This window comes from Haliotis rufescens, unplaced genomic scaffold (assembly GCF_023055435.1).
Source record: "Haliotis rufescens isolate VD_foot unplaced genomic scaffold, xgHalRufe1.0.p SCAF_2, whole genome shotgun sequence".
NCBI classification, from domain to species: domain Eukaryota; kingdom Metazoa; phylum Mollusca; class Gastropoda; order Lepetellida; family Haliotidae; genus Haliotis; species Haliotis rufescens.
In genome coordinates this window covers 22,098,563-22,114,621 of record NW_025963890.1, presented here as the reverse complement: position 1 = coordinate 22,114,621, position 16,059 = coordinate 22,098,563, and the positions used below count along the sequence as shown (strand labels likewise).

Here is a 16,059-nt window from a genome sequence, read left to right as displayed (position 1 = left end):
AAGTTTTTGCATGTTTTAATTACCCTTGAAGATCCGGGCTAGGTCTTCAGTAACTTGAAGACTTGCCGTAAAAGGCGACTATGCTTGTCGTAAGAGCCGACTAACGGGATCGGGTGGTCAGGTTCGCTGACTTGGTTGATGCATGACATCGTATCCCAATTGTGTGGATCGATGCTCATGATGTCAGGGGTAAAGACTCAATTATTTACAGACCACTGTCACATAGCTGGAATATTGTTGAGAAAACCCGAACAAACAAATATGTTTTAATTATAGTATTTTAAATAATTTATATTTGTTGATAGCGACATGTTTTTTTTTCTTAACATTTGACTTATTTCTGGTCGGCGGAATAAAAAAAAGTAGCTGCTTTTTATTATTTTTCACATTTCATTGGATTCGTAAACCAAGTTTAAAAAAAATAATATGTCTGCTTTAACATCTGACAATAGAAACATAAGAATCTCTTTAAAGTCATGGGCATTTGAAACAATAGTTTAAGAGTGAGTTTCGATTCTAACAATGTCATTTTAAATTTTTAAATATATTTCATAAATTCAGCAGATGATGTTATACATACTCTGATATAAAGGAACATGTAATAATATCGTCATAAGTCATAAGCTATACAACGTCGTAGTGAAATATAACTCGCTGACTTGGTTGATGCATGTCATCGTATCCCATTTGTGTGGATCAATGCTCATGATACCAGTCACTGGGTTGTCTGGTCCACCTCCAAAATGCTTGAATATTGCTGAGTGCGGCACTTAACAAGAAACAAACAAACAAATACTGTTAGATTTATGCATTAGCCCAAACATTAACGTAACACAATCGCATGTCCCCGGCTCGTGTGTTTGTGCCGGCAACTGTCTGCCCTTGTCTTCATATGGTGTCGTTATACGGTGTACATTCAAACTAGTCATTATGATATGTCATTTTGGTCGTCTTTACAGTGTCATAAATTTTCGCCTTAACTGACGACACAAGAGAGTCACTTTTACAATCGTCTGTAACATATAAAAGGTCATAACATAATGTAGGGTATAATTTGAATCGGACCCAGGTATAGTGTTTTGATTATGAAGTTATTTAAAATATAAAATCATTTCAGATGTTTTATGTACCTTAGTCATGTTTATATGTCCAGTCTAGTGTTAAATATATCATGACATCCCAAGGTTCCTGCACTATTAGGACGCGGGGCCCGTGAAGATCCGGGGTAGAATAGGTCTTCAGCAACCAATGCTTGCCGTAAAAAGCGACTATGCTTGTCGTAAGAGGCGACTAACGGGATCGGGTAGTCAAGTCTCGCTGACTTGGTCGATGCATGTCATCGTATCTGAATTGCGTGGATCGATGCTCATGTTGTCAATCACTGGATTGTCTGGTCCATCCTCGATTACTTACAGACTGCCGTCATATAGCTGGAATATTGCCGAGGGCGGCGTTAAACAACAAACAAACCAAACTAGGACGCTGGATACAGCAAACACGGGTTTGTATAATTAATACATAACGAAGTTACATAACACATGATCACTCAAGTGAACTAGAAGACAAAGAACTTAAATAGATAACCACCTTGACTGTGGAATATATGTATACTAACGGGGGAAAAGTAACAGGCGTCATATAAAGTTCAATAAAAATAAATTTATTCTGAAATTAAATAATGCATCTTTCATTAGACATCTCCCGACTTAAGGATTTGATTCACAATTTGCGCGTGCATGTTAATGCACGGCGCACCATATCGATATTTGCGTGTTTGTTGGGAGGATGATACTCACACGTGGTTTTTGACTCTGAACAGCACACAATGATTGTTTTACAATCAGTTGCTAAATAAACCCCACAATAACGCTTATGCAATGCCACGGCTTTCTGAAAATAAAAAAAGTCTACCCGCTGTGGGTATACTACAAACAGGAATTGCGTAAAATGAAGTTGCAAGACATTTAATGTTCATCGAAACACAATATCATTTCTTTGGAGACGTTATCTACCGCAGGACAACACGGGCCGGTCGTCACGGTGTGATGTCAGGTCAACAAGGCAACCATATTCGGTTGGTGCATGTCCGAAATCGATACCAAACTGTCACTTTAACAGCTCGGGCAAATCCTGGTTTGAGACCAATTAGTGGCAGAACCGTACCCTACCGGATAAGGGACCACAACAGGCATCCCCGATGTCCAGTGATTCCCCCAATTTTGCTTCCACGTCACCGCCAGAAACGCCGACCTTGTTGTAGGAAGCATCTGAGGTTCAGAAGACAAGACTGGGACAGCATGCTGTTCACGGATGAGTACAGTTTTCATCTGGACAGCTCTGATGGTCGTGCAAGAGTCTACATGTGTCCAAGGAGAACGTTTTAACGACGCCTCTGTTACTAAACGTCATCAGTTTGGGGGTATAAGTGTAACGGTATCGGTTGGCATGACAACTCATGGGAGAACACAACTCATCATTGTTATTGGCAGTCTGAATGGCGTACATTACCGGGGCATCGTTCGAGATCATGTTGTAGCCTACTCTTTGTGCAAATGTAGGGACGTGACGTCACGTTGCAGTAGGATAATGCCCGCCCACATGTTGCGCGTGATCTAACATTTTTTTGGAGAGTGCATATCATTGCTGTTTCTTCAGACCTCTACCCCATGGAACATGTCTGGGATGAAGTGGAAGGATGCCTACGACAGGACCAGAACCAGCGGTAACGCAAACTCAGTTGAACACATCTTTGGGAGACATTTGGAACATCTCCCAGGATGTTTTCAATCACCTGGTATCTTCAATGCGCCACCGCTGCATCGCTTGTACCAGCGCAAAAGGTGGTCACACCCGATATTGACATTGTTAATTGAGTTACACCACCCCTCTTTAAGGGCGTGTCTCTCTGTTTTCTGTTACCAGATATGGGTTTCGTCAATGAATTTGATAGTATAAAAGACTTTTAAGACTAATGGCCAAATAGTATGGTGTTATTTTCTATAACATTACATTTACACCACTTTATAGAAGCACGGTTACTGTTTTCCGTTAGTAAAGTTTATGAACCCCAAACCGAGATTATGAAAAAGCAAGTCTAGCCAGCTCTATATTCCACATAAAGTGCCGGGCAAAAGAAACAAACACCCATTTTTTTATGGTGGCTCAAATAACATAAACAGATAATGGCTATTCGATGGTAATGTATTTGATACGGGTATCATAGTTGTGTTTTGGACCCTAGCAGTGTTTTCAGCCTAGAGACGTCTTAATAACGTGTATGTTTTCGTCAAATCCAAGTGTATCCCGAGTGATACTGCTGTAACGAATTTGTCTTAGCGACATATTGTAATCTGCCTTTGTAAAAGAATTAGACCTTTTTCAAAATTGATAGACAACAGCTGTTCGATTGAGCTGAGGTTAAGTTTAATTGACTCGTGAAATGCATGTAGCCTTTTGCTTCGAAGCGGGGTATGAGAGAGTTATTCTTTCTCTCAGAAATGCACGTGCAGCATGTCTTCTTCGTGAGAAATGTATTCCCCTCCATTTTATCAACATCACGTGGACCAACCAGATCTTATAATTCTGGCATGGAGGTATGATAATTTCTTTTGCCCGGCATTTAAGATGTAATCAGCATCAGGAAATATTTTCTTCAGAAGACAATGTATTGCGTATTAAAATATTTCACGTACCATATGTAAGTCTAAACTTTAGGTTACACATTGTAATAGTGTCTGACAGAGATCACGTGATCTCCCCTACCGGACACAGCATATACCTGTCTGATAACGGCATACACATTATCACTACCTGCCTGCGTGCAAAGTAGAAATATATCCGTCATGTGACGTGTAGATTACACCTGTGGCTAATACTTATATCAAGCTGACACAACTGACTGCATAGATAAACTCACCATGGTGATGCATATTACAGTATATAGAACAATTTCATTCGGTATATATACAGAACAGGCTGTGCAACACGGCTTGTGTACAATGACGGAATTTTATGTATACATTGCAAGATACGCATGGTTGGGTATGTGTGCCACGACACAGCATATATCTGTCCTTGATCGCTTGAGGTGTGGTGAAATTGGGTTTAACGTCGCGTCCATTATTGTACTTATATAGCGACATGCATACATGTGTTTTGTGTGCGTGGCTGCTTGTACTGGTCCGGCCTATGCCGATTTTATAGTGCTAGCCCACTGAGACACCATGAATACCGCACTCAGACACAGTATACTGACTCCGAGCCGACCAGTCCTTGTTTTAGCCCCTGCCGAGCGCCAGGCAGTGTAACAACAAAAGGCATCTTTTAACGTCTTTTGGTATGAGGCGGCCGGGGTTCGAGCCCCGCACTTTCCGCTGTCCGGGCGTGATCCTTGAAGGTTGTATAGGTGTAGTACAGCCGCTGAATATACTGATGTGTGTATATATACACGGTGTCCCGAAACACCGAGACTTATTTTGAATCTTTTTAATGTACTAGATCGATTGTTATACAGTTGACTTTACTGTGAATATATTTTACAATGTTATATCTGAGAACAACATGGCATAAAGACCGTCTTACTCGTCCGTGTATAGTAGTCAACAGAACCTGGGATCGATGGGACACAACGGTGGGTTGTATATCATCTAACTGTGACCTGTATAGTGCAGGCAGTGTTACATGGAGAGAACTAGTCCGGTACTAGTCCGCGTTATTCTAGCTATGGTGTCAGGACGACATAACACGATCAGCCTTGTCCCAGCTGAGAAACTTTCTCAGTTGCTCCATCCACGTATTATTCACAGTCAGCCACCATTGTGACCACCCGATCTCCATTTACATCAGCTAGACCAGCACACGGTACAGGGGCGTATTCACCCCGTGTCTAAAAGTACACAGTGCATAGCAGCTTACAAACACCCAGGGGGCCTTTATCTGTAGGGCAAGTCAGGCCACGGAGTGTGGCTTGGTGTGGTGGTATGAGGAAGGAGAAAACAGCTGACAATGCGGTGTTAACTGAGATTGGAAGTAGTGCTTGGTATAGACTCAGTTGTTAGAAATTTGAACAACATATTTCAAAATGATATTTTCGTATTTGTATAAGAGACTGTTCGAATGGGCAAGGTCATACAGAGTATTTATGCTAATCATACCAAACCCCTAGGTTTGAGTGTGTGAATGATGTGATTGTGTTGTTTCACGTCTCACTCCAGCAATATCCCAGGAATGTGATGGCTTCTTGTGAGTAACCAAGTCTGGACCAGATAATCGAGTGATTGATAGTGTGAGCAACGATCTAATTCGTCTGGGTGCGGTGGGATGGGTGTGGGGACGAGGGACGTGTGTGTGTGTGTTGGGTAGAGGTCAACTGGCCTAGTTAAACTGTTAGTATTCGCCACCATTCACTTTGCGTACATCTCCATGTATAAGAGGTGGGGAATTATAACTATTATCGTCATGTGTGTCTGTGACCCCAAACTCACCTATATTCCACGGTCACCTCTATCTGCCCGACACCTGGATATCATGGACCGTGTTATCTTGGAGAGCCTCTCCAGGTCAGCACTGTACAGCCATATCTATTTATAGACGAATAAAGCCTACTTGTACCATTATAACAGGTATACGTCGCTACTACCTCTGGTACTGTCAGTACCACTACATCTACATAACTAGTGCCTCTAGTACTGTCACTACCACTACAACTACATCACTACCACTACAACTACATCACTAGTGCCTCTAGTACTGTCACTACCACTACATCTACATCACTAGTGCCTCTAGTACTGTCACTAACACTACATCTACATCACTAGTGCCTCTAGTACTGTCACTACCACTACATCTACATCACTAGTGCCTCTAGTACTGTCACTACCACTACATCTACATCACTAATGCCTCTAGTACTGTCACTAACACTACATCTACATCACTAGTGCCTCTAGTACTGTCACTACCACTACATCTACATCACTAGTGCCTCTAGTACTGTCACTACCACTACATCTACATCACTAGTGCCTCTAGTACTGTCACTACCACTACATCTACATCACTAGTACCTCTAGAACTGTCACTACCACTACATCTACATAACTAGTGTCTCTAGTACTGTTACTACCACTACATCACTACTACCTCTAGTACTGTCACTACCACTACAACTACATCACTAATACCTCTGGTACTGTCACTACCACTACACCTACATCACTACTACCTCTAGTACTGTCACTACCACTACACCGACATCACTACTACCTCTAGTACTGTCACTACCACTACAACTACATCACTAGTGCCTCTAGTACCGTCATTACCACTACACCTACATCACTACTACCTCTAGTACTGTCACTACCACTACAACTACATCACTAGTGCCTCTAGTACTGTCACTACCACTACCACTACATCACTAGTGCCTCTAGTACTGTCACTACCACTACAACTACATCACTAGTGCCTCTAGTACTGTCACTACCACTACAACTACATCACTAGTGCCTCTAGCACTGTCACTACCACTACAACTACATCACTACTACCTCTAGTACTGTCACTACCACTACAACTACATCACTACTACCTCTAGTACTGTCACTACCACTACAACTACATCACTACTACCTCTAGTACTGTCACTACCACTACAACTACATCACTACTACCTCTAGTACTGTCACTACCACTACATTTACACCACTAGTGCCTCTAGTACTGTCACTACCACTACATTTACACCACTAGTGCCTCTAGTACTGTCACTACCACTACAACACTACTACCTCTAGTACTGTCACTACCACTACAACTACATCAGTAGTGCCTCTAGTACTGTCATTACCACTACAACTACATCACTACTACCTCTAGTACTGTCACTGCCACTACAACTACATCACTAGTGCCTTTAGTACTGTCACTACCACTACAACTACATCAGTAGTGCCTCTAGTACTGTCATTACCACTACAACTACATCACTACTACCTCTAGTACTGTCACTGCCACTACAACTACATCGTTACTACCTCTAGTACTGTCACTACCACTACATTTACATCACTAGTTCCTCTAGTACTGTCACTGCCACTACAACTACATCACTAGTGCCTCTAGTACTGTCATTACCACTACACCTACATCAGTAGTGCCTCTAGTACTGTCACTACCACTACACCTACATCGCTATTACCTCTTGTACTGTCACTGCCACTACAACTACATCACTAGTGCCTCTAGTACTGTCACTACCACTACCACTATATCACTAGTGCCTGTAGTACTGTCACTACCACTACAACTACTTCACTACTACCTCTAGTACTGTCACTACCACTACAACTACATCACTACTACCTCTAGTACTGTCACTACCACTACCACTACATCACGAGTGCCTCTAGTACTGTCACTACCACTACACCTACATCGTTACTACCTCTAGTACTGTCACTACCACTACAACTGCATCCCTTGTGCCTCTAGTACTGTCACTACCACTACACCTACATCGTTACTACCTCTAGTACTGTCACTACCACTACAACTACATCACTAGTGCCTCTAGTACTGTCACTACCACTACACCTAAATCGTTACTACCTCTAGTACTGTCACTACCACTACAACTACATCACTAGTGCCTCTAGCACTGTCACTACCACTACAACTACATCACTACTACCTCTAGTACTGTCACTACCACTACAACTACATCACTACTACCTCTAGTACTGTCACTACCACTACAACTACATCACTACTACCTCTAGTACTGTCACTACCACTACAACTACATCACTACTACCTCTAGTACTGTCACTACCACTACATTTACACCACTAGTGCCTCTAGTACTGTCACTACCACTACATTTACACCACTAGTGCCTCTAGTACTGTCACTACCACTACAACACTACTACCTCTAGTACTGTCACTACCACTACAACTACATCAGTAGTGCCTCTAGTACTGTCATTACCACTACAACTACATCACTACCACTACAACTACATCACTACTACCTCTAGTACTGTCACTACAACTACATCAGTAGTGCCTCTAGTACTGTCATTACCACTACAACTACATCACTACTACCTCTAGTACTGTCACTGCCACTACAACTACATCACTAGTGCCTCTAGTACTGTCACTACCACTACAACTACATCACTAGTGCCTCTAGCACTGTCACTACCACTACAACTACATCACTACTACCTCTAGTACTGTCACTACCACTACAACTACATCACTACTACCTCTAGTACTGTCACTACCACTACAACTACATCACTACTACCTCTAGTACTGTCACTACCACTACATTTACACCACTAGTGCCTCTAGTACTGTCACTACCACTACATTTACTACCTCTAGTACTGTCACTACCACTACAACTACATCAGTAGTGCCTCTAGTACTGTCATTACCACTACAACTACATCACTACCACTACAACTACATCACTACTACCTCTAGTACTGTCACTACCACTACAACTACATCACTAGTGCCTCTAGTACTGTCACTACCACTACAACTACATCAGTAGTGCCTCTAGTACTGTCATTACCACTACAACTACATCACTACTACCTCTAGTACTGTCACTGCCACTACAACTACATCACTAGTGCCTCTAGTACTGTCACTACCACTACCACTATATCACTAGTGCCTGTAGTACTGTCACTACCACTACAACTACTTCACTACTACCTCTAGTACTGTCACTACCACTACCACTACATCACTAGTGCCTCTAGTACTGTCACTACCACTACACCTACATCGTTACTACCTCTAGTACTGTCACTACCACTACACCTACATCACTAGTGCCTCTAGTACTGTCACTACCACTACAACTACATCACTAGTGCCTCTAGTACTGTCACTACCACTACAACTACATCACTACTACCTCTAGTACTGTCACTACCACTACAACTACATCACTACTACCTCTAGTACTGTCACTACCACTACATTTACACCACTAGTGCCTCTAGTACTGTCACTACCACTACATTTACTACCTCTAGTACTGTCACTACCACTACAACTACATCAGTAGTGCCTCTAGTACTGTCATTACCACTACAACTACATCACTACCACTACAACTACATCACTACTACCTCTAGTACTGTCACTACCACTACAACTACATCACTAGTGCCTCTAGTACTGTCACTACCACTACAACTACATCAGTAGTGCCTCTAGTACTGTCATTACCACTACAACTACATCACTACTACCTCTAGTACTGTCACTACCACTACAACTACATCACTACTACCTCTAGTACTGTCACTACCACTACAACTACATCACTACTACCTCTAGTACTGTCACTACCACTACATTTACACCACTAGTGCCTCTAGTACTGTCACTACCACTACATTTACTACCTCTAGTACTGTCACTACCACTACAACTACATCAGTAGTGCCTCTAGTACTGTCATTACCACTACAACTACATCACTAGTGCCTCTAGTACTGTCACTACCACTACAACTACATCACTAGTGCCTCTAGTACTGTCACTACCACTACAACTACATCACTAGTGCCTCTAGTACTGTCACTACCACTACACCTAAATCGTTACTACCTCTAGTACTGTCACTACCACTACAACTACATCACTAGTGCCTCTAGTACTGTCACTACCACTACACCTAAATCGTTACTACCTCTAGTACTGTCACTACCACTACAACTACATCACTAGTGCCTCTAGTACTGTCACTGCCACTACAACTACATCACTACCACTACAACTACATCACTACTACCTCTAGTACTGTCACTACCACTACAACTACATCAGTAGTGCCTCTAGTACTGTCATTACCACTACAACTACATCACTACTACCTCTAGTACTGTCACTGCCACTACAACTACATCACTAGTGCCTCTAGTACTGTCACTACCACTACAACTACATCACTACTACCTCTAGTACTGTCACTACCACTACAACTACATCACTACTACCTCTAGTACTGTCACTACCACTACATTTACACCACTAGTGCCTCTAGTACTGTCACTACCACTACATTTACACCACTAGTGCCTCTAGTACTGTCACTACCACTACAACACTACTACCTCTAGTACTGTCACTACCACTACAACTACATCAGTAGTGCCTCTAGTACTGTCATTACCACTACAACTACATCACTACCACTACAACTACATCACTACTACCTCTAGTACTGTCACTACCACTACAACTACATCAGTAGTGCCTCTAGTACTGTCATTACCACTACAACTACATCACTACTACCTCTAGTACTGTCACTGCCACTACAACTACATCACTAGTGCCTCTAGTACTGTCACTACCACTACAACTACATCAGTAGTGCCTCTAGTACTGTCATTACCACTACAACTACATCACTACTACCTCTAGTACTGTCACTGCCACTACAACTACATCACTAGTGCCTCTAGTACTGTCACTACCACTACCACTATACCACTAGTGCCTGTAGTACTGTCACTACCACTACAACTACATCACTAGTGCCTCTAGCACTGTCACTACCACTACAACTACATCACTACTACCTCTAGTACTGTCACTACCACTACAACTACATCACTAGTGCCTCTAGTACTGTCACTACCACTACACCTACATCGTTACTACCTCTAGTACTGTCACTACCACTACACCTACATCACTAGTGCCTCTAGTACTGTCACTACCACTACAACTACATCACTAGTGCCTCTAGTACTGTCACTACCACTACACCTACATCGTTACTACCTCTAGTACTGTCACTACCACTACAACTACATCACTAGTGCCTCTAGTACTGTCACTACCACTACACCTAAATCGTTACTACCTCTAGTACTGTCACTACCACTACAACTACATCACTATAGTGCCTCTAGTACTGTCACTACCACTACACCTAAATCGTTACTACCTCTAGTACTGTCACTACCACTACAACTACATCACTAGTGCCTCTAGTACTGTCACTGCCACTACACCTACATCGTTACTACCTCTAGTACTGTCACTACCACTACCGAAATCCCCAATTTATCTTGGAGAAAGATTCAACTCTAGTGATGTTGTCAGTGTCACGATACCGCTAAAAGGAACGAAGTATCAGCGAATATCTTAAACACAGAAAAGTCTCACAAAAATGAAAAAATGAAAGTACTTAAACGCGAACAATAAACTCAATTGAAGAAGTTATACGTTTCGCACATTTTCTCACCGAATAGCAAACTCAGTTTGTGATGTAAATATCCTTTAACATTCCGTTGTTGAAAGAATTAAGAGGAAAATATGTCAATCCTTTAATCACACTTATACGAAGGAAAGTACTATGTACAAATAGTACGTGGTAGTGGTTTAGTTTGTGGTCAAAGGGGTATAATTGTGTTTGTTCAAGTGTCTCGCTTAAAACTTCACATACGGCGTGTGTCCTCAAAGGGAGATAATCGCGTACAGTAAATCAAGAATTACGTCCCTTGTTCCAAGGGGAAGTAAGCATATTTAGCAAATGGTAAACAAGATGACAGTTACTTCCCTTTCACCATCAAAGGCCCAGTTCCCCAAGTGTTATCGATGTAGTATGTTGATAGCGCAAAAGGACATTTGTCCCAAATGAAACTGAAACAGTCAGTGTGCGGCCCATGATACCACACCCGTGTTCACTCAGCATATAATCCGCTAACTGCAAAACTCTGAGATGAGTACTTGAAACCGTTGAGTTGTCTCCCTTTGACCGCTAACAGAACAAGCACCTTCATTATAACGTCGCACTCGATAATATTTACGCTGATTTAACACAACTACAATTGATTTTATACAAAGCTATGACTCAGACAGTGAAAACGATCAAATCGCAGATTTCCCGAATGCAGAACTGCACAGATCCCCATAAGCGGCTAGTATTTAGAAGTATTTCTTTGAAGGCACGACATTTTGGAGCATGTCCCAATTAAGGAGACGTGGATGTAAGACTTAAATGTATTATCAACCGAGGCGGGTATATATAAATATTTATGTATATATTTCGTATGATTTTATGACACTTTTGATTTAGAGTTGCTTCCCCTTGACCATGTCCACCACCTTGACGCACAACACCTCATTCGCTTCCGCTACCTCTGCTGCAAGTGTTCCCACCAACACAACAACTTCTACCGATATCCCTCACGCTTCAACGACGACCTCTGCTGCAAGTGTTCCCACCAACACAACAACTTCTACCGATATCCCTCACGCTTCAACGACGACTTCTGCTGCTAGTGTTCCCACCAACACAACAACTTCTACCGATATCCCTCACGCTTCAACGACGACCTCTGCTGCAAGTGTTCCAACCAACACAACAACTTCTACCGATATCCCTCACGCTTCAACGACGACCTCTGCTGCAAGTGTTCCCACCAACACAACAACTTCTACCGATATCCCTCACGCTTCAACGACGACTTCTGCTGCCGCTACCTCTGCTGCAAGTGTTCCCACCAACACAACAACTTCTACCGATATCCCTCACGCTTCAACGACGACCTCTGCTGCAAGTGTTCCCACCAACACAACAACTTCTACCGATATCGCTCACGCTTCAACGACGACCTCTGCTGCAAGTGTTCCCACCAACACAACAACTTCTACCGATATCCCTCACGCTTCAACGACGACCTCTGCTGCAAGTGTTCCCACCAACACAACAACTTCTACCGATATCCCTCACGCTTCAACGACGACTTCTGCTGCAAGTGTTCCCACCAACACAACAACTTCTACCGATATCCCTCACGCTTCAACGACGACCTCTGCTGCTAGTGTTCCCACCAACACAACAACTTCTACCGATATCCCTCACGCTTCAACGACGACTTCTGCTGCCGCTACCTCTGCTGCTAGTGTTCCCACCAACACAACAACTTCTACCGATATCCCTCACGCTTCAACGACGACTTCTGCTGCCGCTACCTCTGCTGCTAGTGTTCCCACCAACACAACAACTTCTACCGATATCCCTCACGCTTCAACGACGACTTCTGCTGCCGCTACCTCTGCTGCTAGTGTTCCCACCAACACAACAACTTCTACCGATATCCCTCACGCTTCAACGACGACTTCTGCTGCCGCTACCTCTGCTGCTAGTGTTCCCACGAACACAACAACTTCTACCGATATCCCTCACGCTTCAACGACGACTTCTGCTGCCGTTACCTCTGCTGCTAGTGTTCCCAACAACACAACAGCTTCTACCGATATCCCTCACGCTTCAACGACGACCTCTGCTGCAAGTGTTCCCACCAACACAACAGCTTCTACCGATATCCCTCACGCTTCAACGACGACCTCTGCTGCAAGTGTTCCCACCAACACAACAGCTTCTACCGATATCCCTCACGCTTCAACGACGACCTCTGCTGCAAGTGTTCCCACCAACACAACAACTTCTACCGATATCCCTCACGCTTCAACGACGACTTCTGCTGCCGCTACCTCTGCTGCTAGTGTTCCCACCAACACAACAACTTCTACCGATATCCCTCACGCTTCAACGACGACTTCCGCTGCCACTACCTCTGCTGCTAGTATTCCCACCAACACAACAACTTCTACCGATATCCCTCACGCTTCAACGACGACCTCTGCTGCAAGTGTTCCCACCAACACAACAACTTCTACCGATATCCCTCACGCTTCAACGACGACTTCTGCTGCCACTACCTTACCGCATCCTCCACCCTATTCACATGTGTTGTCATTACCCTGTTGGTTCTTTCAGAATCAATCAATGACAATCCAAATACGTTGCTATTTCATAAGATTTTACGACGCTTTACCATTAGAGTTGCTTCCCTTTGACCATCCCCCTATCTCCCTCCCCCTATCTCATTCCTGTGACCAGTTGGCTGCATTCATGTCAGTGCACAGCTGTGTTTAACTGATTGAGCGTTTTAACCACATGACATTCTCTAAACTGTTAGTGTGTATTGCGACTCCTGTCTCTGTTATATCATAAACGATCATGTTTGAGGTTTCTTTAAAGAAATACACGTGAGTATAAAACACGGAGATCTTTCACTGATGCTTTCTATTTTAACTTAAAACCAGAATGATTTTGCTATAAAAGCAGCATTTCAGACAACTGTGTCAACATTTATCGCATCACATTAGTGAAGATGTAGTAACATGTTAAAGAATACAAATACATGTATACATCTGGAATTTTTTATTTATATAGCCTAAGATCTATCAATTGTTTTATGTGAAATTAAAGTTACATATCCTGTTCCCACACTATACTATAAACACTTCTATTAAATGTAACACACCCAAGACAATCTTCATAAACAAACGCCACCCTTGACATCAATGTAGTGTGATGGCCTTTCCGGCCTGCTGACAACACTAGGTTACAGATGGGGTTAGATGGAAAGAGTGAGCCGGTGGACAGACTGGTGTGAGGGTTCATCTAAGTAAAACAAAGTCAGTGAGTGAGTTGGGTTTAACGCAGCTTTGACCAGCGTTCGAGTTATATCAAATCGCGTCAGCTTCATGTGGGAGGAAAGAAATAAAACTGATAAAATGTTCTTTAGACATTCTGGTCCTTAACGAATAATTGCATTTTGAAGGTACACAGTTGTATTGTATTGACTCCTATACTCTCTTGGACCAAGGTTCAACATTGTTTAACCTGACAGCCAAATATTTCAAATGCTGATCTGTTTAAGCTATTTGATGCAATGATTCTTCCATTTCTTTACTATGGATCTGAAGTGTAGGGTACTTCTGCCAGAAAACAGGAAATTTCCATACCAAAATATGTAAATGGTACTTAACAGTTGGTAAAGTAAACAACAATATGGCTCTTGGTGAATGTAGGATATTATCATTCACTTATATGGCAAGGGCGGTTAAATAGTGGTGTAGATTAATCAATCTTTATTCATTAAGGCCATATATGGCATGATACATTAAATCTACACATTAGAATAATTAAAATCATTAGATACATCTGCCGTTAGGCGTAAGTGAAATACCGCAAACGAATTGAATCATTTTATAGTTCGTTGGGATCGCAGTGAAAGCAAGTTGCATTTGCCTGTCGTGTTTATACCGTCGGAAACATATCACCAAGTAAGTTAGTTATACTGTTGTATAACGTTTGCACGTAGTATAGCCGATAACTGGTAAGACTTCCTATTAGGGAGGATGTGTCCCCAGCACGCCGTGCCCAGCCGGCGACCAAACTGGGTGATTGGTTGGTTGTTTGTTGTTTAACGCCGCACTCAGCAATATTCCAGCTATATGACGGAGGTCTGTAAATAATCCAGTCTGGACCAGACAATCCAGTGATTGACATCATGAACATCGATTTACGCAATTTGGTCACGATAAAATGAATCAACCAAGTCAGCGAGCCTGACCAGGCGATTCCGTTAGTCGCCTGATGCCGCGGGTTTAAACTGGTCCCAAGTAACCAATGCTTGTCGTAAGAGGCGCCTTAATGGATCGGGTGGTCAGGCTCGCTGACTTGGTTGATAAAGCGTCAACGACGACCATTGCTCATAATATCAGTCACATGATTGTCAACTGCTTATAGGCCGCCAAACCAACTTCGGCGACCCAGAGAGTTGGTAAAGATCTCTGGCGTGTCTGTGTGCGGCGTAAAACAACGAACCAACAAAGAAATAACATGCGCCCAAGTGTTGAGTGATATGAAAAGTTCAATGTCACATGAAGTCACCTCTTACAACAAGCATAGAAAGCTGTGGACCTATTCTAACTCGAGTCCTACGGGGTAGGGAACTCGGAGTCCTACGGGGTAGGGAACTCGGAGTCCCACGGGGTAGGGTGTAAACTAAAGTATGTCTGTACTTCATAAATACGTTGTATGCTTGCTGTAGCAGCTCGTTGTTCACTTTATCAAACATAATATGAGTATTAATACTAATAGGTGGCGATACTAATGAAGGGACAAAACTCTGCCGTGAGTATTTTATGA

At 42.7% G+C, this 16,059-nt stretch overlaps 1 protein-coding gene across 1 annotated transcript; it reads left to right on the top strand.

Annotated features, from left to right (window-relative positions):
- The first annotated feature begins 12,147 nt into the window (after positions 1-12,147).
- LOC125381904 (flocculation protein FLO11-like) lies at positions 12,148-14,962 on the top strand. The gene has a single exon (XM_048399261.1). It carries the CDS (start codon positions 12,148-12,150, stop codon positions 13,993-13,995), a length of 1,848 nt encoding a protein of 615 aa, XP_048255218.1. The 3' UTR covers positions 13,996-14,962.
- The last annotated feature ends 1,097 nt before the right edge of the window (positions 14,963-16,059 follow it).